We start from the raw sequence: 23,619 nt of genomic DNA, 5'->3' as shown, positions 1-23,619 counted from the left end.
CTATTCAGTTCAGCCTTGAAACCCGGCGTGGGAAGTGTGTAACGGCCTACAGTTCGTGCAAGACATTGCAGCAAGTTTCTTTTTCAGTTTCGATCCAGCATACGACAAGGCGCTCCCCAGGCTCCTCACAAACGCCTGGAGATCTCTTTCCCCCGCTCTAGGCAGAATTCCCTGCTCTCAGCTACGGCTGGAGGGACAGTTCTTGATTCGACCTGGCCAACTCTCCCAAAGTTTCTCCACTTTAGCGCTGCAGGCCCAGATTGCCCGGTTCGTATGTGATCAACTCGCACCTGGTCGGGGCTTTGTGATCCGTACAATTTCCGCCATCATTTGCTGTCGTCGAGGCGCCCACACTCCGGAATAGCTGAGGCCACACAGGTGTCATTATTGACAAATGCTGACCACCACCTAGAAGACCTGCATTAGGATACTGCTCGCCGAGACAACCTTATCGGTCGGAAACTTGGCACTTGATCGATAAGGTACGTTCTCAGTCACGGCAAAAGATTGCGACCGATCTAGGGGTCAACAGTTGCGGAAGCGTTTACAAATCGAAAGATTCCACGATGCAGTCCTCTCTACGCTGATTTACCGTAACAGAAAAGCATGTACGTTAGACTGAATGTACTTGCGAAGAGCCACGAAACAACCAGCCGACATCGATGAAGCCACGAAGTAACTAAAGCTTGACGAACATCTCGACTGAACCGCCCCGCGGTTACTCGTCCGCCACTCACCCACAAACGAGTCCAACGACTCAGTTGCCGGGAAATGTCCCAAACGCTGATTAACTCTATTTGAGTCAACTAGCTACTTGGCTCGGCTCAATAGCGTCAGCCAAACCAGCAGCGCTGGGCGAGGCCAGCCTCGACAGCCCCGACAAGTCGCAAGCCACTTCCTGTGCCGCCTTACCTTTTTCTCTTCCGTCGATGATACAAACGCCTCATGCCTTTCTGCATGGCTCAAGAGCCTTCTCTCGAAAATGACTGCAGTGGATGCTTGGGCCTGTTCCTGAGGTTGCAATCTGATGTGGCGGCCAAGCCAACCAATGCCAAGCCGGCCTTTCTGTCAGATGCACAGGAGCTGACAATCATCGCAGCTGCACGTATGCATGTAATGCATGGCGATGTGACCTCAGAACCTCGTATACATACCACATTCTCAAAGATCGCGGGGTCTTGAATGGCCTCTTTGCCACGATGCAAGTGGGAGCTTTGGCCTAATTACACAGAGCTGGCCAAAGACTTTGGCGAGCAACCAAGATCGAAAATGTCCAGTCTTCATGACGGAATCAAGTAACACAACCAGCGCGCTTTCAATACACAGACTGTAATCTTTGACGTTGTTGACATGGATCGGAGAGATTCGTCCAAGCAAACCTGGAGAGGTTTCTCCGCCGCTCGTTAATGTCTCTGAACTTGTCTAGCCTTACACCAACTACCGCCAATACTCAAGTTTCTTCACGGCCGGCTTGAATCAGTCAAGGTCATGGACACTAGGTACCTTATGTGGTTATTGCCTGGAGAGCAGCTCAATCAACAGCCGAGTCCCAGTGGTTTGGGAAAGCACTCGGCGGCGTTGAAAGTGGCCAGCGCCACCCTTGCTGGTTCACATCGATGATCGAGGGCTTGAGATGTCGTCGCTCAAGACACTTGGACATCAAGTTGCGTTCTTTTCTCTATGTTCTGGGCCATCTTTGGCTTTCTTTACCTGCCGGTCAACGGCCGTGACTTCCATTTTGGGAACTAATGCTTGCCGATGCTGACGTGCTGCCTCCTAGCGATTACCGCCAAATATTGAACACCATGGGAGAAAATTCCTCTTGGGTCAACTTTTGCTTCCACAATGCATCTAGCGTTGGGATATGAGACGGCCATGGCCGACGTCCCCCGACATTTTAACATTAGGCCTACGCGGAACCCCGCCTTACTACGCCGATGCCTTATCTTTGAATTAAGGTCGGCTGGACGTTCCAAAAGAGTCTAATCAGACTCGTGGAATTTGGGAGCGGGATCTATCAGCTCCTCCCTTTGACCCCTGACTAGTGGCTCTATCCGCAAAGTTGTACTCTAGAACTGTTGGCACCGCTAGCCCAAACAATAGTCTGTTTCCTCCTCTCAGCTCTCCACACTACTCACTCGCATCTTCAGCCTTGACAACGCTGTTTGTTTTTCACCACATGAGAAACTCTTGCCACTGGCAAAATATCAAGGCTCAAGATCGACAGCAGCGATGAAGTGTGCAGTGTAGGTCGCATACTCTGACAGATGTGCAGGCCTCTTGGCAACAATCGGCTTTTGGCCCATCCGAACTCGACCTCTCGCACAGACTGCGGAGTTAAACAAGCCAGTTCTCATCCATAATCTCGCGAATTGAAGAGTTCGTCCGAAGAATGGTCCGCTTGCTAGGTGTCACCCGCGCCGCCCGAGCGGTCCTGAAGCTGAGATCTCGCCCACGGTCTCTTGCTTGATTGAGCCTCGAGAAGTGATGTGATCACGGACCTGCACTGGCGTCCTAATGGTCTGGATTCTCATTTCCACATTGCCAATCATTTGCACATCTTCAATGGACTCTTATTGGGCATTCTACGCAGGGGATCTCTATGGGCCACGACAGCCTGCTCTGCATCGATCTGCACTGCGCTGGCATCTTTGCCAAGAAGCACAAGCAGAAGCCATTTCTCTCGGCATGAGGTCTCTTGGTGATACCAAGCTTTGTGGCATCAGGCTGGGAGCTCTGTGCTGGCTTCAGGTGCGGGAAAAGCTTCGAGTTACGTGCGGGAATACATGGGAGCAGTTACTGGAATGCGCCACGATGATATTTGGATGCACTTCTTGGCACGTGTTCGTCGAACTTAAAGAGCGCATGATATCCCCGGTGATCACGCAGATCGTACGTGTGCGACAAGAGAAGAATATCGTCGGTTGACCAACTCCCACCGCCTTGTCCGACAAACAGGATTCCAAGTGTCACCATGGTACAAGGTGCTTGACCGCGACTTTAAAATAGCCGTCTTCAACGACACAAAACGAGTCCAAGACGCCAGCCTGAGACAAAAACGGATCATGTCGCGGGAAGCTCAGTCAGGCAATATGTGTCAGCCATCTTTTCGAGCCCCGATGTCTTGCCGGCTGTGACGGCTACGAAAGAATGGAACGCGATGCCCGACAGCCGCGTCTGCAGGTTATTACCTTTCAACAAACAAACCTTATTGCACCGTTGAACAACCCGCAGCCCTACCGATCTCGTCAGTTTGGGCGCCGTCACATCCGCGGAGGAGGAATTGGTCCCGATGACCACGGCCGAGTTACACAGATGTGCTGGTGGCCGGCCTATTTCGATATTGACAAGAAAGGCCCCGAGAGCTACTTACGCAAGTCCGCTACTGAGTGGAAACTATCTTTTAATTCGGCTCTGTCAAGAGGATGCATCGAAGAGGATTTCAAGGTGGTTTTGTAATACCGTCAGGCAAAGCAGCTGCCCGGAGCTACGTTACCTGCAGTAGGCGGCGGGCGGGCTTTGACGTTGGCGGGCCCATTTCAGGTTGCTGCGATTAAATCCTTATTTATTTTTTTCACCCGCAGCCGTTGCAGATCTGCTAACGTTCGAAAGGCCCCAGCGATGGTCTCGATCTCAATCTGCTAGCTACTACCGAAAATGACGCGAGCGAAAAGGTAAAGGGAACAGGCCCGCGTTTTCAAAGAAAGATCAACAACGTCGTCTTCAAAGTGGAAACGCGGAGTCCCCTTGCCTCTAGGAAACTGCAAGGGCCCACGATTGGGAAAAGGTTATTTCGTGTGCAGGGCTCTTTTTCTCTGAAGCTGTGTGAGACATTTCTGCTTGGAGCATCTCCCAGACCCAATTCGAGCATGGTCCGCTTGCCGATCTCGACTTTTCTTTTCCGGATTTCTGAGACAACTCGACCAGGGCCAATCGTCGATTATCGAGGTTTTACTAGTGCCGATTTCTTGAGGAGAGGACTTCGATTCATCGTCTGCTCATTCGTCGACATTTTTGCTTTTTGCTGAGACATTTGGACTTGGCAGGGAAGATACTGCAACTGGACGGACAACCCTGCGCTCTGGTAGATTTTCTCTCGCTATGTGGAGAATGTGATAGCTGGACTCGCCCAGCTACGACTTTCTCAATGTCGACTTGCTCGACTTGCCGCGGAATCCCTCTACCGAGACACAGAGTATCAAAATTGCCTTGAGGCTGGCGCAAGCCATCTGGAAGTGTTTTCTCCGACACTGGTTACCCCTCGTCCCGCTACAGATTCTTTCCTCCCTTTCTATTCGGAACCAGCGTGGGACTGGGAGCTTGCCTCGGGACTAATTCCTCCCTTGCCTTTGCATAGACAAAATAGGTAAGATGGGTTAGTCAAAGATTTTCATCGCTAGATGGTGCAAGAAGCAAAAAAATCCCGGCGGGAATTGAACACAGAAACAATCGTCAGCGCAGCAATGTCTTGTGTCTCCACTGACTTTGCTCGGGAGGATTGTGGAACGGATGACACCCGCAATTCTCTTTCGACGTCTTGTGACTATTTTGACAATAGTACTGTACTTTGGTGCTTTGAGTTATCGGGTTGCGAAGTCGACAGAAGTTTCATCTCAACATGTTCCGTATAGTCGAGGCGGCAATGTCTTTGCAACAACACTGGCCGTTTTCCTTCTTTCAGTGTAGTTTGTGAGAAGTAGTCGTATAGAGGTCATACTGAAATATCAATCGATATCGATTTCAATGAGTTGTACGGGTAACACATTGTGCTCGGATACGTGATCCCAGCGCGCATGGCCAAGGGGTTTCTCTCGCGTAGCCTGGGAATCTTGACAAATTTCATGTGGTTAGCATATGTCAGGATCTTAAGTCTGTCTAATTATCATGTCTTGATTATTCTAGTTTGAGTTGCTTCAGTGGACGACAAGTATCATTGTAAAGAGCGTACTGTTTGACTCTTCGGGTTCGAAACTATGTGCAGGTATCTGACATGGACAAACTTTTGTGATATTGGATTATCAGATGAAAGAGTGAAAAAGTTGGATCTCTACAACGTCAGTCCTAGCAGCCAATCGAGTCGAGTGCATATACTAAGAATGAGGTGCTTTCATGGAATTACCATTTATCAAAATGGCAACCGAAATTCAACATATTTGCTCTTCTAACATGAACACTTTGGTCATGAAAAGACTCACGAACCACATCTAACAACTTTGAGGAAATTTGACATCAGATAAGAAATATAGAAGATCTAGAGAAGGCAGGAGAATGGTGTAATATCCAACCAGCAGGAAATTTCCTCCCCTAAGGAAAGCATCCCATTGCCCCTTTTCCGAAAGCCTCGCAACTTTCCACCACTTATGCGCACGCAGCAGTCGCAGCAGCAGTGGAAGTAGCAGCCGGCGCACCACCGCTGAAAGCACCAGTACCGCTAGGCATTCCACCGCTGGGCATGTCACCACTCAGTCCACCATCCGACTCGCCCTCGACCGCGACACCACCCGCCTCGGTCAACTCGAAATCGTAGCTGGTCTCGTAGGAAGCAGAGCGGTTGACGCCGATCGTGATCCAGCCGAAGAGTCCGTCGGCGACGTCATCGCCCAGGTAGGCGTAGTCGAAGAAGGGGTCCGAGTCGGCGTTGGAGCCGAGCTGGCTCGTGACGACGTGGTCGTCAGCGTTGAGGGTCACGTCGACGGTGTTGAGGGTGTAGGGGTAGAGGGACTCGACCTCGGTGATGAGGTCTTGGTCCCAGAAGAGCTGGCCGATGTGGGCTGCGTGGGAGGAGGAGAGGGTGTTGTTCGGGAGGACTGTCGCGTCGAGGAAAGCGACCTGGTTTTGCGTGTGTTAGTATAAGATGCCCTCTGGTTGGGGAAAAGAGGTTGAGGATTTTGCTCTCTGGAGAGAGAACTAACCATGTGGTGATGCGTCGCGCGGCCATCATAGTGACCGGGGAACTTGGTCGTAAACTGCACCACACCATCGGCGTCCGTCTTTTGAATACCGCGAAGGAACGCCTTATCCAGGTTACTCGCGTCATTCACATCGCCGTTCATGGAACTCTGCACGCCAGAGTAGACGCCCGTAGCATTGCAGTTCCACAGATCCCAGTACAAATCCGTAATCGGCTCGCACGTCTCGACATCGATAAACTGCCCGTTGAGAACGACATCCACGCCCTCCTGGTCGGAGCGCAGGTCGGAGCGCAGGTGCTCCCCCTTTACCCAAAAGGGGCCAATCTCGCCCTCCGGGTCGAGAATGCAGGTGTGGTTGGAGCCAAAGAGGTCCGCGGACGCGGTGGAGGTGTCGATGCCGACGTGCGAGGAGGTGAGGTTGTGGCCTACGCCCGCGCTGTCGGTGGCGCGCTTGCGGATGGCGCGGTGGTAGGCGATGGCGTCGGCGCGGCGGACGAGGGCGCGGGCTTGGAGGTCGCGGTAGACCTTTGACGAGGAGCAGGCTTCGAGGCCGCGGCGGGCGAGGCCGTGGTGGGCGTGGCGGGAGGCGAGGAGGGAGGGGTGGGTTTCTTCGTGGTGGCCTGGGTGGGCGGTGCCGAGGAGGGCGGAGGTGAGGACGAGGAGGACGGCGGGATGCATTGTTCGTTGTTGTTGTCTTTGGGGGGAAAGAGTGGTGGTTTCGTTGTATAAGTGAGTGAGTAAGAGTCGTGAGACTGTGAAAGAGAGTACAGGTTTGGGAAAGATCTGTGTGATAGCTTATCAATGCTTGGATTGCTGATGTCTCATTCTTCTCTTCTCTCGTCGAGGGTGATTCGACGATCCTTATATACTTCCATCTGGTTCAAGAGGCCTCTCTCTCCTTTTCCGTTGTCTCCCACTTTGGCGATGCTTGCTTCTGCGTTGTTCGCCCAGTCGTCACCCGTCGTCGTCACGTACATCGTCACTACAATTCCGCTGCCGTCGAAGCAAAAGTTCATCCACTCCTCCAAAGTGGACTATGAGAACCTTGCCATGTTCCGGATGAACTCCCGCCACATAGGAAGCGAAAAACAAAAAGACACTGCCCTTTCCTGACGTTTGCAGATCTCCATGTTTCTCCCCCCCTTTCACAGAAAAGCATACGCACATAGCTATGGTCCACATCCTAAATCGACCTCACTGACTACCTTAACTTACACACCGCAGGACATGTTCAGACGGAGCCACGACCGTGTTGGCCAATAAGCTCACATGCTTAGCCATCACAACCACGCTTTCGAAGGGAGGACGGGGAGATGGGGACGGGAACAAACGTCACCCTGCCCCTTAGAAGTCTTGGCAGGAGGGCTGGACTGTGCAAGGAATCTCGCATCGTGAGAGCGTTACCGCGTACTCGAGAGCCTATTATTCAATCCCACCGTGTATATGAAGTACATGTTGACATGGGTTCCTCCCGGAGCCACCCACCCCACCTGGAGAGAATTACCATCTCAGAACCGCTGATTGGCCACATCGCACTTGATATGTTTGGGCAGTGATGGACTTTCCGGATCCGAAGTGAGGTAATAGTCGGATGGACAGCCGGCGCTCTGCCGGAGGCTTGTAGTCGGGAAATGTGGGGTAGACTATGGAAGGGCGGGAAGGGGGGAGCCAGCAGCCGGCATGTGGGAGCCGTGGCCCGTAACGAACAAGCTCTACAGAGGTGGTCCGTAGGAGAGTCCAAACAACGAATAGGGAGCCTCATTCCACGCGTCCTTCTGGTCATTATACTCTGTGATACAGTGTTCGGGGAATTTTGTTAGATTCGGGGTCCGACGATACCGCGGGATCCATGGAGTCTATGGGTGGTATGGACCCAGCATCTTGTTTCTAGCGCAATTCTTCTCTCCCTTAAGGAATCTGTTTCCACCTCGATCGCCGGAACGCTAGCCCTACGCTGTGGGTCGAGTGCGAGGACCCATAAGAATTACAGGGCCCCTCGTTCTCCATGCGGAACCATGCGGACTATGCCTCCATCATTCTCTACCTCAAGGCAGGGGGGGCTACGGACTGCGGACTACAGACTACGAATACACTTATGCCTTGGTCTTTGCCCTCCGCTTCTCAATCTTTGCAAGCTCCGCATCAATCTTTTTGAAACTCCAGCTCTTCCAGAAGGGGGGATACAAGAAGGGTCGGAGGTCGAACCTATTGTCGTCGGGTGCTATTATCGACCAGTCAGTGACTTACTAAACCGAGGGAAAAGAAAGAAACTGGGTTGCGATGTGCTGCCATACAGTAGTCATTGCAGTGAAGAGCCGGTGTAAGCGTCGTCATCTTGTGTCCTGTTCGCCAAAGTTAGAACAACCTAACAGCGATCGTCTCACAAGGCAGGAACAACTCACTATTGATGGCGTAAAAGTGGAAAAACTTCTTGACCTTATCGGCCGTCTGGCTAGGCTCGTACGCGGGAGCATCATCATCGGGACCACGCTTGCGGTCGACGCTCCAGTCGTGGACAAGGCGTTGGAACATGCCGTACGGGCCCAGCTTGTTCACCTTGCGGAGGCGGCCCATGATGGTCAGCTCTTGATAGGTCATGCCCATGTCCACCTCGTCGCTCTGTACATAGGTCTCTGAGATGGGTTCCTACAATGCGATTGTGATCACGTAAGTCAGGCTGTTTGTCCCCGCAAAGTCTTTTTCTTGTCAAGACAAGGGAGGATGCTGGCGCATGAGTTGAGCCGCAGCTCTTGCGCGTTCAGCGGGCGGGGCTTGAGGGGCTAGCGGGTATATCACGTACAAGCTCTGCGGTCGGGACCGCCGTTAGGAAGTCGTGGAGACACGGGATGTTGAAGTCCTTTTCGGCCCACGCGATGAAGCGTTTGAGGTCGGCTTTGTCGATGGAGCCAATCGGGTTGATATCCGCACCTAGATTTTGAGTGTCAGTCAGGCATGGAGTTAAGGTAGACTTCCTCCGATGCTGTAGAGTCGTCATGCAGTCCTTGCTCCCTTGCTAGTACTGGCAATGATACCAGGATGTAGGCAGGGAGTAGGATACCGGTACTGTTGAATAACACGCAGACGGACTAGTCCAGACTTCTCTTAAAGTGATGTGGGGTACTAGTTCCCGTGAATAGAATGTGGCGGATATGAAAGCTTACTGGAACAATCATATCTAGAAATTAGTTAGCATGAGTCACTCCCTGTCGTCAAATTTGGATCACTGACTTGGTAAAGTAGCCTCTGAGGGACTGTGGCAGTTGTTAGATGACAGCAAAGCGGGGATGTACGTGGGTATCAAAGCAAAGCAAACGCACCTCTCCGACATTTGCACTGCCCAAAACAAGCAGACCGCCACCGCCAGGTCGTCCGCGGGCCGTGGGAAGAAGCTGCCCAAACTCGTACGCGGTCACCATGCGGATTCTCGCCTGGATACACTGAAGCGTCAGATTCTCCTGGTTCGTCCCGCCCTCGACCTTGAACCTCGGCTCAAAGTTGAGCGCCGTGACGGCGAGGCTCTTTTGGGCGTTGTAGACGTCGTCAATGTCGAGGTTGATGTGGTAGCTGCCAATGGCTTCGGCGAGGTCCCTGGCGCGCTGACGCGTCTCGACGGAGCTCTGCGTTTTCATGCCCATGTAGATGGTTGAGAAGATTTGGTTGCAGAGGGCCTGGGGCGTCTTGGGGAGCACGCCTTCGCCGTCGTACTTTGCCAGGCGCTTGACGTCCTCGATTACCTGGGCGTTACCCTCCTCTACGGCCTTCATTACGATGCGACACATGGAGAAGACGATTGCTGTGAAAGGGGTGTCAGTGGCGACTGATTTCAGGGGTGACTGGCGAAGGGAGAGAAAGGCGTACTCGCTGTGGCGCAAGAGTCGATTCCTCCACTCAGGGGTACCAAGTAACCTGCAGTTCCGGATCTGCGGAGATACTAATAGGGGGAGTTGGGTCAGCCGGGCATATAGAAAAGGAGTACTTGGCCCAACTCACATCCCAGAGGTAGCAGCCAGCACATAGAGCAATCTCTTCCTCAACCGAGTAATACTTGGGCTTGATAGGGGGCGAAGGGGTGATCATGATATCCGCGTCCTCGTCCTCGGAGCTAAGCTCAAAAGCAGTCTGGATCCGCTGATACTTGGCATCAGATCGCGCAGCCTGGAGACCGCGAGAGATGGCCGAACGGTAGGCGCGAACTTCTTCAAGATCGACAGTGGCCGTGACGACCTCAACATCATTCAGGCTGAATTGCGACCCCTGGGCCACGACGTCTCCGTTGACCAAGATCATGGCGGAGCCGTCGTAGTACAGCCTGTCGCCGTCGCAACCCTGTTGATTGGCGTAGAGATAGACGCCGCCGCACTTGCGCGTGGCTTCCATGATGAGCTGGAGACGAGTGTCGAGCTTCTGCAGGGTGAAGTGTGAGCCGCTGGAGTTGGTGATGATCTCCACGCCGTCGAGGCTCATTGCGATGTGCGGGGCGTTGGGCGTGAAGAGCTCTTCCTGTGGGCGAGCATGTCAGCTCATTTTCCATGGACACCGAGCCAATGAACCGTCGTGGCCTCTGATGAACTTACACAGGTCTCTGCTCCAAAGCACGTATCGGGGGTGGAAACCACGGCGTCGCCAAAGATGACGTGGGTAGACCCCTGGATATCCTGGAGGATCCGGGGCAGATGGTACTCCTCCGTCTGTCTGGGATGCATCCAGGGCGTGAAGTGGCGCATCTCGCGGTAGTTACCATCGTTAGCGAGCCACATCTTGGGCCTGATCATGAGAATCTTGCCGTCGAGGCAGAGCACCCGGCAGTTGAAGCGCTGGTTGCGGTGCTGCACGGGCATACCGATGTCGAGGAGGATGTCGTGACAGGTCTCGTCGAGCAGGATGCGACGAAGCATCTCGAAACAGTGTAGGTAGAGGTCCTGCTCGAGGAGGTGGTCGAGACATCCGTAGCCGCATATCTCCAGTTCCTGCGGTGGTGTTAGACTCTAGCGCATCCTTGCAATGCTGTATCGTAGTTGGAGCTTCACAATACTTACGGGACCGACACGCAGGCGAGCTCCAGCTGCCTTTGCCTTTTGAATACTCTCAACAATTCGAGCGGCATTTCCTTCCCACTATATGTGATTCCAGTCAGCATCTGCCTCCTAAGCATAGATGAGGGGTCGTATGAATGGCACTTCATCTATGTTAGTTGCGGAAACCTTACGTCCAATGCCCACTGGTTCAGCGAACAAGTCGCAACAGTGATGAGATGTCCCATGTTGACCAGTTCGAGTTATCTGGACACAACGATGTGTTAGTTGTCGCCTTGAAGTTGACAAGAGACTTTGTGACGCATGATATCTTACCTTTAGTGCACCTGCACGAACTTGGCGGCAGTCAGTATAAGAGTAAATCACCGCGGGGTATGAGATGAGTCATCTAAAGGTCGGATGAATTCACTGAGCCTCTGTTTGTGGGGAAAAGCCTTCGAGAAGTTTTAAAAGTGCTTACAGTCTTGTCCCTGATGTTGAAAAGACCTCAATGCCCTTCTCAACCGACTTATTCGGAGAAGTCTCGGATAGGTGGAAGCTTAGGTCGGCTGGAGACGAACATGAGCTTTGAGCGGGAAGTGTTGAACCCCTCGTGCGCTATCGGATGTTAGCACCACGGCACCGGGTACCCGGCCGCCCTAACGCCGCTTATCTATCGTGGAGTAACTTCTCTCCAGACCTAGTCACCAATACGACAACTTTGTTCTCTTGTCTCGTGCAAATTTTATGAAAACCCTCAAATTATGATAAATAGTTAATCAATTGACTTGCTCAAGAAAAAGGCACCATCAAATCATCTAAAGCTGTTCATACGTCTCACATGAAGGACAAGAAGAGGAAGATACGCAGGGCGGCAGGGTATCTGCATCGAACCCCTGCCAGTACCCCCGGCCGTGGAACCCAAGCACTGACACTCCGGCGCCGCTGCGTTGGCTGCCACACATGCTGACCAGTGACAGACGCCGCTGACAATCGGCCGAGCTCTCCTCTCCTCCAAACCTGCCCCGGCACCCAAATCGCCTCGGCTCAAAAAACATCCCAACCACGGGCCCGGCTGTACCTAAACCTCACGACTTCACCAAGGTACTTTTACCAACTCCGCGATACCCTCAACGAGCAAACGCCTTTGCGACTCTGACCTCACCTCACTAAAAGCGCAAACGAAACCTCCCCTTCAAAACCCACGCAACACAACAATTGGATTCACAACACATCTCAACCGCGCGCACGCAGCGCAAATGCACAACACCTCTCCAAAATGACCTCCCCATCACCATCACAACCATCCTCCTCCTCCTCGCCATCGACCCTCCCCTCCTCGCCCTACCCCTACGCCTCCGCCCCAGACATCATCCGCGCCCACCAGAAAGACGCCTACTACAAAGGCCACCTCTCAAACACCCTTACCTCCCTCCACCGCCTCCTCCTCGGCGCCCGCTCCGCCCACTCGGCCACCGCCCTCCACAGGCTCCTCGCAGACACCCTCTACCTCGGCCTCACCACCCTCCCCGGAAACCGCACCCTCGGCGAGGAATACTGCGACCTCGTCCAGCTCCACGTCGGCGCCGCCGATAACGACACCGACGACCCCTCCGGCGCCCTACCGACCCTGGCCCGCCGCGCATCCTACATCGCGACATCAGTCCTCCTCCCCTACATCGCAGGCCGCGCCCTCCCCACCCTCCGCGCCCGCCTCCGAACCCTCCTCGAGCCGTCAACCCCTCCAAAATCCTCCTCCTCCTCAACAAAACACAAGACATCCAGAAAAGACGCAATAAAAGCCTACCTCGCCACGAACCTCCCCTCCCTAACCTCCGCGGCGCCCATCCACGCAGCGACCCTCGCAATCTTCTACTTCACGGGCACCTACTACGAGCTCGCCAAACGCGTCCTCGGCCTCCGCTACGTCTTCACCCGCCGCGTCCCCGACTCCCCCGACCGCGCGGGCTACGAGGTCCTCGGCGTCCTCCTCGTCGCCCAGCTCGCCGTGCAATCCTACCTGCACATCCGCTCCACAATCTCCGATGCCGCGGCGGCCGCCGCAGCAGCACGCACGCGGTCCAACAGTTCCTTGCTGGACGTCTCCCTCGACGCAAACGCCTACGCCGCAAACACGGGGCTCCTCCTCACGGAAACAGGAACACCGGGCGGCAACGGCGCAGGGGGCAGCAAAGTCGACATCTCGGCCGTCACGCACACGCCCGTGATCCCCTCAGCAGACGCCTCCGGCGAACCCGGCGCGCGCTTCGATTTAAGCGACGAAAAGACAATGGCCTACATTTCCGGCGCCGCGCAGCGGAAATGCACACTCTGTCTCGAGGAGCTCAAGGACCCGTCCGCCACGCAGTGCGGACACGTGTTTTGCTGGACGTGTATCGGGGACTGGGTGCGTGAGAAGCCAGAGTGTCCGCTGTGTAGACGGGAGGCTATGGTGCAGCATATTTTACCGTTGCGGATTGCTTGACTTCGAGACGATGGGCTGTGATGTGATTGTGATGTCAGGGGTGATAAGTTGTAGATATGATCATCATGTTGTAAAGTTTGGTTACATAGCACTTTCCCGGCCGACATCAATTTGATGGAGTGAGGAGGGGCGTTGTGGCATTTGTATACCTACGAAATTCTATTGATAATGGATACACGGCTCGAGAGGGGGGGATATCTCCGACGAACAACCACAATGGTTACAACATTTTGCGATTCCCAAGTTTGTGTACGAAGGCAAGAAGATGAACAAAGATATAAATATATATACCACAGAACTGATGCCACGCCAACTTCGACTCTCCCCTCTTTTCCTCTCTTCTTCTCCCCCATCATCATTAAATCTCCTTCAACACAGCCAGAGAGAAAACTAGACGAAAAGAAGAAGAAAATAACTTTCGAATTTGCCTATTCAAAGCCTCAATCGTTTTGTACACGCCCAAATGGCTCGGTGAAAGGCTCGAAGACCAGCTAAGAGCACGTGGGTGTGGGTTAAACGAAGAGTGCGACGATATCGGCATTTCAGAAGAAGCGGGAATCAGATAAAGGAGACCGACGCATCGACCCAAAAAAAAGTAGAGTAATATCCGATATTTCACGGCCAAAACCCCCTTGCCTTTCTCCCTTGGCCCCGTTTCCCATCCAGGGCCATTGATGGTTTCCGATCCATCTTGTAGGTATCATGTGCCAGAGTTGCCTAGCATGGGAATATGAAACAAGAAGATGAAAAAAAACGAAAAAAAGTAACAAAAATGACGCTCGATAACTCCGTTGTCCTTTATGAGTTTACCCCTTGGATATCCCGTCCGAGCCGTAGAGCGGCTAACCCCTCGAGAAGAACAGCATGATTGTGTACACATCGACCATCAGATTCAGGCCTGAAAAAGTACAATCTCGCCGCGGTCGTTACGCCTCATGCGCAGCGAGCGCCAAAGCTCCTTCTCTTCCGAAAGCTTGCCGAGGCCGTCCCCGGAGGAACTGCGCTCGCGGTGAAAGCGCTTGAGGGCTTTGTTCATGCTGCAGCCGCGCTCGCTCTCGGGGCCCTTGTTGATAAAAGACAGGAACAGGTCGGCGCGCGGGCGGTAGACCACCATCTGGCCCTCGTCGTCTCCGTCCTCGCCCTTCTTACTGTCGCGGGAACCGGGGCGGTACTCGATCAACTTGGGAGCTTTCTCGCCGTCTGATCGGTGGCGGCTGGATGAGGAGTGCTTCTTGGTGGATGAGGAGACCTTGCGCTTCTTGGTCTTGGACTTGGTGCCGTTCATGTTCAAGAGACCCATGAGGTTGCTGCCAATGCCGCCCTCCTTCTTGTGCTTGGAAGACTTGGTCTTCTTGAGCGGGCTGGCCGGTGACGGATCGGCAACGTCGCCTCCGGAGTAGTCTGGCGAAGGAGGGAAAACAGGGCGCGACATCATGCGGTTCAGACCGCCGGTTAGACCAGAGTGAGCCAAGGTTGTGGGAGGTGCGTCGACCATCATTTGGTCAGTGTCGACATGGAGACGCTTGCGCTTCTTATCCTTCTTTTCGCTTCCATCCTTCCTTCTCCGTTCGTGCTTGGAAGCCGGAGTCTCGAAGCCTTGAGGAATGGCGCCAGTGCCGTACTGTACGAGGGCGCGCGGGTCCTCATCGACCATTGCTCCCTCGTCGTCCAGATAGGCCTCGGCCTCGTACTCGTAGCGCACCAGCTGTGTCTCCTCATTCGGCTCCTTGGCACCTAGGGCAGACGCATTCGGCGTCGCTGAGGGGTCGAGAAAGTCGAAGACGTTGACGTGACCCTCGGCAGCCGAGGGAGGTGTTGGCGCTTCGGGGAGAAGGTCCGCGGGGGAGTTGGCATTGTCGCTGGCCTCATAGGGGAAAGTTTCGAACTCGGCATCGGGAACGTCCTCAACGTATGCGTGTTGAGCCATGTCGTGCTGAGGGGCAAACGCCTGGTTGTTGTTCGTCTTGCTCTTCTTGTTGTTGTTCTTTTCCTTGTAGAGAGCACCTTGGTATTTCTGGGCCTCGCTCATACAACTCTATTCGCCGCCCGAGTCAGTGCCATGGTTCATACAAGTGACTACAATAGCCAGTGGGAGCTGATGCTACTAACCGTGTGGCTGCGATATTCAGTTCCAGGAAAGTAGACCATGCAATCGATGCAGGTATAAGTGGCGCCTCGACAACGATTTCTGTGGGGATCGAGTTTCTTCTTGGTCATAACATCACCACAGTTCTGCGGTGAAGGAAGAAGGAGACAGGTCAGTTATGTTGCGCAGCAAGTATTCGAGAGGTTATTGGATTTTGTTGTGTTTAGAGAGGGGTGTATGGTAGGTGTTGTATGGATTTGGTCTGGGAGGCGAGGGAGGGACGGGACGAGACACTGGCTATTAAAGACAGCATCCAAAGGGGAAGTAGAGGGGGGTTTGTTTCTGTAGTTGGAGGGGTGTGTGTCTGCGATGTCTTGCCATGTGTGGTAGGTGTGGTAGGTGTGGTGTGAGGATGTGATGTCAGGCCCCCGAGTTTATAATAAGACGACATGGGGATCTTCGGAAGGGGGGGTGGGAGGGCAGGTATGTACGGAATGAGAGTAAAGGGGACCCTGGAAGACGGGATCATGGGGAAGGGAAATAGAAGGAAGAGAGAGATACGGAACGGGAGAAAGAGGGCGGCGACGGCTTACCTCACACGAAAAGGACACCATGGTGAAGGGAGCAACGCTGTATGATGATGTGTTGGTCTTGCGATGGGAGTGGCTATTGGGCGCGAGGGTTGGGCAGAGAACGGTTCTGACTGGGTCGCGGTTTTTGACGGAGGTGAAATGGGGGGTCGACGATATGGGAGGCGACGAGTGCGAGCGTCAGTTTCTCTTTGGTTGGCGGTTCTGGACGGTGGTGTAGGTATGTCGGTTTGTGGATTGGCAGGATGCAGAAGCAAGGACGTCGCCTTACTGGCCGGGCTGATGGGCTCGGGGGATCGTCGAGAAGTGGACTGCAATGCAAGCCGGGACGTGCCTTGTAACCAGGAGAGAGGGGACAGGGCAGAAGGAGACCAAGATGGAACTCTTTTTTCGGGAGGATTTGGGGAAGAGAGTCCAAGAGTCTGAGAGCTTTGAAAAGCGGAGTGGTGAGACTTTGGCAGTCCGTCGCGGCTGTGCGAGAAACTAGTGTAGCGGGTTTGATAGATACAGCCCGAGAGGTGGGTGTTGGTATGAGTGAGAGTGAGAGTGAGAGTGAGATGAGGTGCTTGGAGGCGCCACGAGGGGTCGTGAGTGTGTGTTTGTGGAGTGAGTGAGCTGGGGAATGAGAACGAGAATAGAGAGACAAAATGGCGAGATGGTGGGGTCTCTCAGTCTCTCGGCTTGGTCGGGGAAGTGAGTGAGCACTGAGAAGGAGAGCAAAAGGTTCAAACTTCAGAGTTCAGCTTTGAGATGTCAGGGGCTCCTCTCCGTGTTGGTTTCGCGTCTCAAATACGCAGCTGTGCCGTCGATCTCCAATGTTGGAATCCCTTATTTGGAGGGGTCCAAGGGGGCGTTTGGCCGGCAGGGGTGGCAGGGGGAATGGAGGGGCGAAGTGTGGTGTTTCGCGCTTCAGGTTTGTGTTGGAAAAGTAATAAAGAGAGACCGATGGCAGACTCGGACTGAGAGAGATGGAGAGCGTGTGAGTCTGAGTGACAGCGAGGAGGGAAAAAGTGTGACAAGGGACGGGCAGCAGGAACGCAACACAATTTTGTCTGTTCCCGAGAAGGAAGCAACTGATCCAGAAACGGTCCGTAGCAATGGAGCGGCAAGAGCGCAAGAAGCGACTAGTGACTGCAAAATTCCTGAACCTCCGCTGAGTGAGTTCAATTTGAGAAGGTTTGAGCTGAACTGGGGGCCCAGAGTTGGTTCGCGCGGGAGTGTTGTGTTGTGGTGGTTGTGGGATTTTGTTTTTTTGTTTTGGCGGGCAGAGAGGATGGGCGAGCTGATGGATGGTGGCGTGCCGAATCGAGGGGCAATGGCGCAGAGACTTTTGGTCCAAAAGTTACTCAAATGGCAGATGGCGGCCGTGCTGTGAATTATTGGATTAAATGCTGAGATTACTTTGATCTCTCTATCGTCCGAACCGAAAGAAAGCTTTGCGCGCGCCGAACAGCTGGATTCTTTGGGTCTACGGATGAAGTTGGGAGAAGGAAAAAATTATCAGGTAAGATAGAGATAAGCGTAGGTGGTTGAGAGAGAGCTGGCTGCACTGCAAATTCTACCTAACGCAAACAAAGTGGAATCGGCCGAAACTTTTCGCAGTGAACTTATTCTTTACTTTTTTCCCCTTCTTCCTTCTCCCACCACCCTGCCCTTTCGTCCCTTTCGGATTTGGGCCCCTCCTCAGATTCTTTTGCGCGTGGGGACTTGGGGACTGGAGACTGGACTGGAGTGCATCTCTCGGAGAGACTGACGGTCTGTCAGGTTGGGCAGCTTGACATATTGTTTCTAGTCACACGCCCATCCCCTCCACCGTTGACAGGCGGTATCCCAGGGGAACCAAGGTCATTCAGCATGTTCAATGGTCTCGAGTGGCCCATTGGATCCCAAACTCAGCTGATGCGCCTCTGTCATTGGCTTGGACTCTGATAGCAGATCATGTCCAGCAACCCAATCATGATCAATGAGTCCGGAACGGTGGGGGTGGTTACATCCGTCCGCCTCATTCCAGTCTTCTGCGAGACGACAGACGCTGGGCGAATCTGTATTCTGGAGGTGTTCACTGCGAACTGCTGTCCTTCACCCTAACTCCCTGATGGTGGTTGTGTAGGGCCGTAGGCACCCCATAAAGTCCCATCTCAATGCTGCGATGTCGCTGGAAAGTCTCTTCAGATTCTGCAGCTGTAGACCGCCCCCCATTTCTTCATAAGGCGAGACCAGGTGAAAATAGGAACGTGGATATGCAAAGCTAAGGGCCTACTTAGCCTGTGGGTTCACCGTATCGCCGCAAATCTGCTAACAACGGGACTCTAGCTGCTTCTGCCCTGAACCTACGCAGGCACCATCACTACCTCCCTCATCTCGCAGTGACACGTAGTACGCCATGCATCGCCGTTCGGCCTTATATCGTGAACTAGGAAGTGCGCGGCTTCGCATGGGTGCGGGCTTTGAAGTATTCGTATACTGCGGTAGACATCGCCAGTAAGGGAACCTGGAGCCGACATGGCGGGGCTGTTGATCTCGGGCGGTAGCGTAGTCTCGGGTCGCCAGAGATGGCCTGTCTTTCACTCTCCCCGTTCCCGCCCTGCCGCGGTTTCACGGGAGGTGATGAGAACCTTGCTTAGCAGACGACGACTCAGGGGCCGAGAAGTCCAAGAGAAGAGTTGGTGCTTCTGGCTCTGCTTCTATTCTGGGCATATTCGTAGAGTGAAGAGCTTCTGCATCTTCTTCCATGACCAGGGGTATCCAGCACGGCCACGGAAACCCCTTCAACCTGGCGTCTTGCTGCTGTTCTGACTCCTGCAGACAAGCAGCATCATGCAAGACCAGGCAAGGCCGGGGGTCGGACGAGACCGAAGTCACCAAACGACGAGTGCCCCTATCCGTCTAGAAGGCATTGGATGCTGCCGCGAATCAAAGGAGATGACGACGACAGTCCCAGAACAACGGAACGGCTGCTGCCGCCGCGTTGGGCCTTGACCTAGCATTTCCCACAGGGCCGTCACATCGCCCTCTGGTACATTGATTAGCGGGCTGCATGACGGGCCCCCAGTTGCAGTGCATCGCCAATTTGCCCAAACGAGATGCATTTTCAGCGCCCTCCAAAGCGCGCGTCTAAGTTGACGGAGGATTCAACGACCACCGCTTGTTACAAGTTGGTCAATGGCATCGGCGGCTGTGTGCTTGTAGCTTCCGCTGCTGCATGAACAACGGCTTGTGCAGGCAGTAGCTTTTCATGATCTTGCACCTTGGGGAAGCTCCGTGACTTTTGCTGGTTGTAATACGTTGTAGCGCCTGATCTTTACCAAATAAATGGATCGCTTGCCGCTTGCCGGAGATCCTTCGTCGTTGCTTTTGCTTTTCCCTTTGCGTTGGGGCGGTCTTCTGCGCACGCTCCTGGCCCCCGGCGTCTCTGGGCAGTAAAGTGATGCAAGTCATTGAATCGTGGGTTCCGACGTGATCGTGGTACTGTATCCGTAGAGGGGCCGAGATGTGGATGTTGGAATGACTTGCAGAGCTTTTGCACGGCATATCTGCTTGCTCTGCATGTAATGTGAGGCGGAAAAGAATGGGAAAGCCCAGGTCCAACGCTGCAGTCGCAGAGAGCCTTTCCATTCGCCAAGAACCATATCAAGTCGTTCCACGCCAGTACTCCGAATGGATAGACGGTACTCAACACCAAGGGCTCAAGGAGTCCGAAGCTCGCCGGAAGGACGCCAAGCTCCAACTGAAGCTCAGAGGTCAAAGTTGAACCTTGGATGGGGCCAAGACACGACCACTGAAACCCATACATAGTCGTCGGTATTCGGTATCCACCCGTACCTTGAGGTAGCCCAATATAAGTCGGGGGATTCTCACCTGTCTTTCTTGATTCTGGTATGGAATCTGGGTGTCCGGTGACTGGCACATCCGGACAGCTCGGGGTCCTCAACTGCTCTGGAATGAAAGACGTGCTCCCCCGCTGTTATGAATGACAATGTGCAATGAGCTGTGGGCTGTGAATGTACAGGATGTTGGTATACGTAAGGTAGACCGACAGTGCCTAGCATGAGGTGGTGAAGGGTGGATGTTAACAGAGTCCACTTCAAGCCACGAATGCCGCCGGTCGTTTTTCATCGGGAAGCTCCCATCACCGTCGCTGCTTCCCCTTTTCTTCCCGGGCTTTACCCAATCACCGGTTCCCGCTAGGTCATCCCACGGCGCACCTGGAGGTCCGAGATTAGCAGGGCAACTTCGTCTTCACTCCAAAAAATCCATTTATACTTTCATCTTCCATAGCAGGAGGATCAGGCCGACAGGTCACGCGTGCAAGCTACTTATGTAATGTAGGATTGCTTCCCGTCGCCAGCTAGTAGTGTACGGAGTAATAGTTCGACGCCAGAAAGCGGTGACATTCGCATTGATCGCCCCCCTGAGCTACTTTATCCTACTGTGTAAGTTCCAAGCTACCTTACAGCTACACCTCCCAAAGCTTGAAGAGGTGTAGGTAGGTAGACGGCTGTTGATGAAGCTTCATGCAGGGAGATCGAGTGGTGTTTATTGCTTCATGCTAGTCGCGTTTTACAAATAAACATAATGAAACCACACACGACCGCGAACACGTTTCCATCTCATAACCTATCAGGGAGCTCAATTCACGCTCACTTTTATGCTTCCGTCACTGCCTCTTTGACCGACCTAAGGACGGATATTAAAGCCATCATCTTCTCGGACGTAACTCAAAGTAGAAACGAATAGCGGATGTGGAAGTGACATCGGACTCGGCGCTTCGTTTCGTTTGCTAGCACCTTCGCAGTACCTATCAAGTTTGAACTACCCACCATCATTACCGATCGCATCGCATCGCATCGCATATCGTATCTCTTGACTCTCTCCCCATTCTCACATTGATTACCTCCGCCACTGAGCTCCATCCGGCAAGCCTTTGGCAAGTTGCAAATTGCGACCCTTGTTTGCCGTGCACCTCCGAAAGCAGCCCTGCGGCCTACCACCAAATCAGGTCACCTGCGGCATCAACAAGCCTCAGGAGACCCGCCGCAACTTCTTAGCCCCCTCCTGCCCCCAATATCATCCCACGATTCACCACCAAAGACTGGACACGACGGGGATTCCACAGAACAGCGGCATTGAACCGTCCGCAGCCACATCTCTTCAGTAGACAGCCATCGGCCATCCATCCCGGCCGCACGGCTGCCAGATCCCGCCCCAGCACAACTCCCTCCTGACCTGCATCATGCGGCCTTGCTAAAGACAAACCGCACCACCATCACGACTACGGATACCACCACCTCCAATCCTACCTCTCGCGTCGTCGATGCCATCCTCCACAGCACAGCTGGATATCGACCTTCCTGCGCATATACAGTACCTTAATCGCCTCCACACACACACAAACGACACTTTTGTGGATACTGACACATTTGACCATTCGACGAATACACAAATCAGCTCTCCGATCCTCGCTTTCGTTCCGGCTAGCAACCTCTTTTTCTCTTTCCCCCAGCCATGGTTCACCACCAAACACCCACCACCTCCGCTTCGTGCACGACCCCTTGTTCGTTCGTCCGTCCGTCCATCCTGCCCACACCTCAGTTGTCCAGAAAGAGAGCCCCGGACGGTCCCAGTACCAGGTCCAGGTCCGTAGTCGCCTCATGCCAACAATCGACTACGCCTAACACGCGTTCGGTACCCGCTACACTCTAGTCTGCCTACCGAGGTACCTATGCCCCGCTAGCATCGGCCTCCACCGCCTTCGCGACCAAGGGCCAAGGCAAGGCTACTCCGCTCTCTCCTGGACTCTGCACCGCTTCTCTCTCTTCGCTTCGGGCCTTACCTTCCCCATCAAACAGGCCCATTCCTTTCTGAGGACTCGCCGAACGGTCCAGCAGCAAATACGAATATAATCTTTCCTCCGCCTTTTTTCCTCTCGCCTTGCTCGCGACTCTTTCGAGCAATGTCCTCTTCCAATTCAGCATCGCCGTCCTCCAACAGTTACCTCGAGCAGACGGCGTCTATGCTCAGTACTGTTGGCGCGTACATGCGGCTACCAGCCATAGCCTCGACGGTATGGCCATTCCCGCCTCCTCGTCCTACGGGCTACCCATCTTCTCACACCGATATTTTAACCTTCCTGTCTGCAACCCCTCCTCTTGGGCCTGAGCCCGAGGTCGTGCCTCGATTGCCTCGCCTCGCTAGTGCTGCATGCTAACTCGTCTTCTCTTACCTAGGGTATCGCAGCTGTCTTGACTAGCCTCCTCTACTTCAAGCAAAAGTAGGTCCCTCCACCCCCAAATGTCCATGTGACGCTTCCTCATCCCACCCTCAGCGAACCGACCGACTGACTGATTGTGCTGTGCCGCTCCAGAGCTCTCATCTACCCCTCGCATATGCCCGCAAACTCTCGAACCGATGTCCCAAGACCCTCACAGTATGGCATCAAGGATTTCGAAGAACTCGTCATCCCCACAAACGACGGCGAGAAGCTGTCGGCTTTCTACATCCGCGGCCCGCGCGATGGGAAGAACTCCAATGTCACCATCCTGATGTTCCATGGTAACGCGGGTAACATTGGCCACCGCTTGCCAATCGCCCGCATGCTTATCAACTTTATCGGCTGCAACGTTTTCATGCTCGAGTACCGCGGCTACGGCCTATCAACAGGAGAACCCGACGAATCCGGCCTCTTCCTAGACGCGCAAACCGCCCTCAACTACCTTCGATCTCGCGCAGAGACGAGCAATCATAAGCTGATTGTTTACGGACAGAGCTTGGGCGGCGCTGTCAGCATCAAGCTGGTGTCGAAGAACCAAAAGGATGGGGATATTGCTGGCCTGATCTTGGAGAACACCTTCCTCTCCATGCGCAAGCTTATCCCTTCTGTGTTGCCACCAGCAAAGTACTTGACGCTTCTCTGCCACCAAGTCTGGCCAAGCGAATCAATCATCTCTAGCATCACATCCGTGCCGATCCTGTTTCTCTCTGGTCTCCAGGACGAAATCGTACCGTAAGTGTCATGCAACCCTTTCTTCCTGCTTCTTCTCCTACACCATATGATGATCGCAAGTCACCACCCACAAAATATGAGTCCTTCGGGACGCTTGATTTGAATTTTTACGACATAGAGTCTGATATTGGTTTTCTCTACACCGGCTTTTTTCGCGTGTCTCACATGTTGCCTCTTGTAGACTAACACATGTCTTAGACCCCGTCACATGCGCCAACTTTACGAACTCTCTGCCGCGCCCTCTAAAATTTGGAAGCCCTTGCCCGCAGGCGACCACAACTCGAGTGTTTTGGAAGAGGGTTACTTCGAAGCCATCTCGGACTTTCTTGGCAATGTCGCCGGCGTGACAAGCAAGGAGGAGAAGCAGCGCCTCTAGAAGGACCACTTGCTAACCGAGAAACGGTTCCAACAGCACGTGGCTCACATACTGGAGGCAGAGGCGGACCGCCAGTCCGTCTTCACTGGCGTGTCTCGCCGGCTCCACTGCAGGAGTCCATCCATGAAGGATAATGAGTTGATGTAATGCCCACC

At 53.8% G+C, this 23,619-nt stretch overlaps 6 protein-coding genes across 6 annotated transcripts; 3 read left to right on the top strand and 3 right to left on the bottom strand.

Moving 5' to 3' along the window:
* Nucleotides 1-5,358: 5,358 nt before the first annotated feature.
* Nucleotides 5,359-6,590, bottom strand: CTAM01_00458 (uncharacterized protein; the record flags this gene model as incomplete). Its single annotated transcript, XM_060516509.1, has 2 exons — nucleotides 5,359-5,829; nucleotides 5,913-6,590. The coding sequence occupies 2 exons, from the start codon at nucleotides 6,588-6,590 to the stop codon at nucleotides 5,359-5,361; spliced, it is 1,149 nt and encodes a 382-aa protein (XP_060389135.1).
* Nucleotides 6,591-8,005: 1,415 nt separating this feature from the next.
* On the bottom strand, nucleotides 8,006-11,172 carry CTAM01_00457 (carbon-nitrogen hydrolase; the record flags this gene model as incomplete). Its single annotated transcript, XM_060516508.1, has 12 exons — nucleotides 8,006-8,133; nucleotides 8,207-8,254; nucleotides 8,315-8,558; nucleotides 8,713-8,840; nucleotides 9,074-9,087; nucleotides 9,141-9,163; nucleotides 9,230-9,705; nucleotides 9,771-9,843; nucleotides 9,903-10,412; nucleotides 10,487-10,879; nucleotides 10,949-11,026; nucleotides 11,119-11,172. The coding sequence occupies 12 exons, from the start codon at nucleotides 11,170-11,172 to the stop codon at nucleotides 8,006-8,008; spliced, it is 2,169 nt and encodes a 722-aa protein (XP_060389134.1).
* A 1,031-nt stretch (nucleotides 11,173-12,203) lies between these two features.
* CTAM01_00456 (Pex2/Pex12 amino terminal region) lies at nucleotides 12,204-13,409 on the top strand (the record flags this gene model as incomplete). Its single annotated transcript, XM_060516507.1, has 1 exon — nucleotides 12,204-13,409. One exon carries the CDS (start codon nucleotides 12,204-12,206, stop codon nucleotides 13,407-13,409), a length of 1,206 nt encoding a protein of 401 aa, XP_060389133.1.
* Nucleotides 13,410-14,301: 892 nt separating this feature from the next.
* On the bottom strand, nucleotides 14,302-15,438 carry CTAM01_00455 (LYAR-type C2HC zinc finger; the record flags this gene model as incomplete). The annotated part of the gene is made up of 1 exon (XM_060516506.1): nucleotides 14,302-15,438. The coding sequence occupies one exon, from the start codon at nucleotides 15,436-15,438 to the stop codon at nucleotides 14,302-14,304; it is 1,137 nt and encodes a 378-aa protein (XP_060389132.1).
* Nucleotides 15,439-16,835: 1,397 nt separating this feature from the next.
* On the top strand, nucleotides 16,836-17,048 carry CTAM01_00454 (uncharacterized protein; the record flags this gene model as incomplete). The annotated part of the gene is made up of 1 exon (XM_060516505.1): nucleotides 16,836-17,048. The coding sequence occupies one exon, from the start codon at nucleotides 16,836-16,838 to the stop codon at nucleotides 17,046-17,048; it is 213 nt and encodes a 70-aa protein (XP_060389131.1).
* Nucleotides 17,049-22,038: 4,990 nt separating this feature from the next.
* CTAM01_00453 (uncharacterized protein) lies at nucleotides 22,039-23,464 on the top strand (the record flags this gene model as incomplete). The annotated part of the gene is made up of 4 exons (XM_060516504.1): nucleotides 22,039-22,254; nucleotides 22,313-22,356; nucleotides 22,450-23,088; nucleotides 23,287-23,464. 4 exons carry the CDS (start codon nucleotides 22,039-22,041, stop codon nucleotides 23,462-23,464), a joined length of 1,077 nt encoding a protein of 358 aa, XP_060389130.1.
* Nucleotides 23,465-23,619: the final 155 nt, after the last annotated feature.

This window comes from Colletotrichum tamarilloi (assembly GCF_030869305.1).
Source record: "Colletotrichum tamarilloi strain Tom-12 chromosome Unknown Scaffold_1.1, whole genome shotgun sequence".
Classification (NCBI taxonomy): Eukaryota; Fungi; Ascomycota; class Sordariomycetes; order Glomerellales; family Glomerellaceae; genus Colletotrichum; species Colletotrichum tamarilloi.
This window is presented reverse-complemented; position numbering and strand designations above follow the sequence as displayed.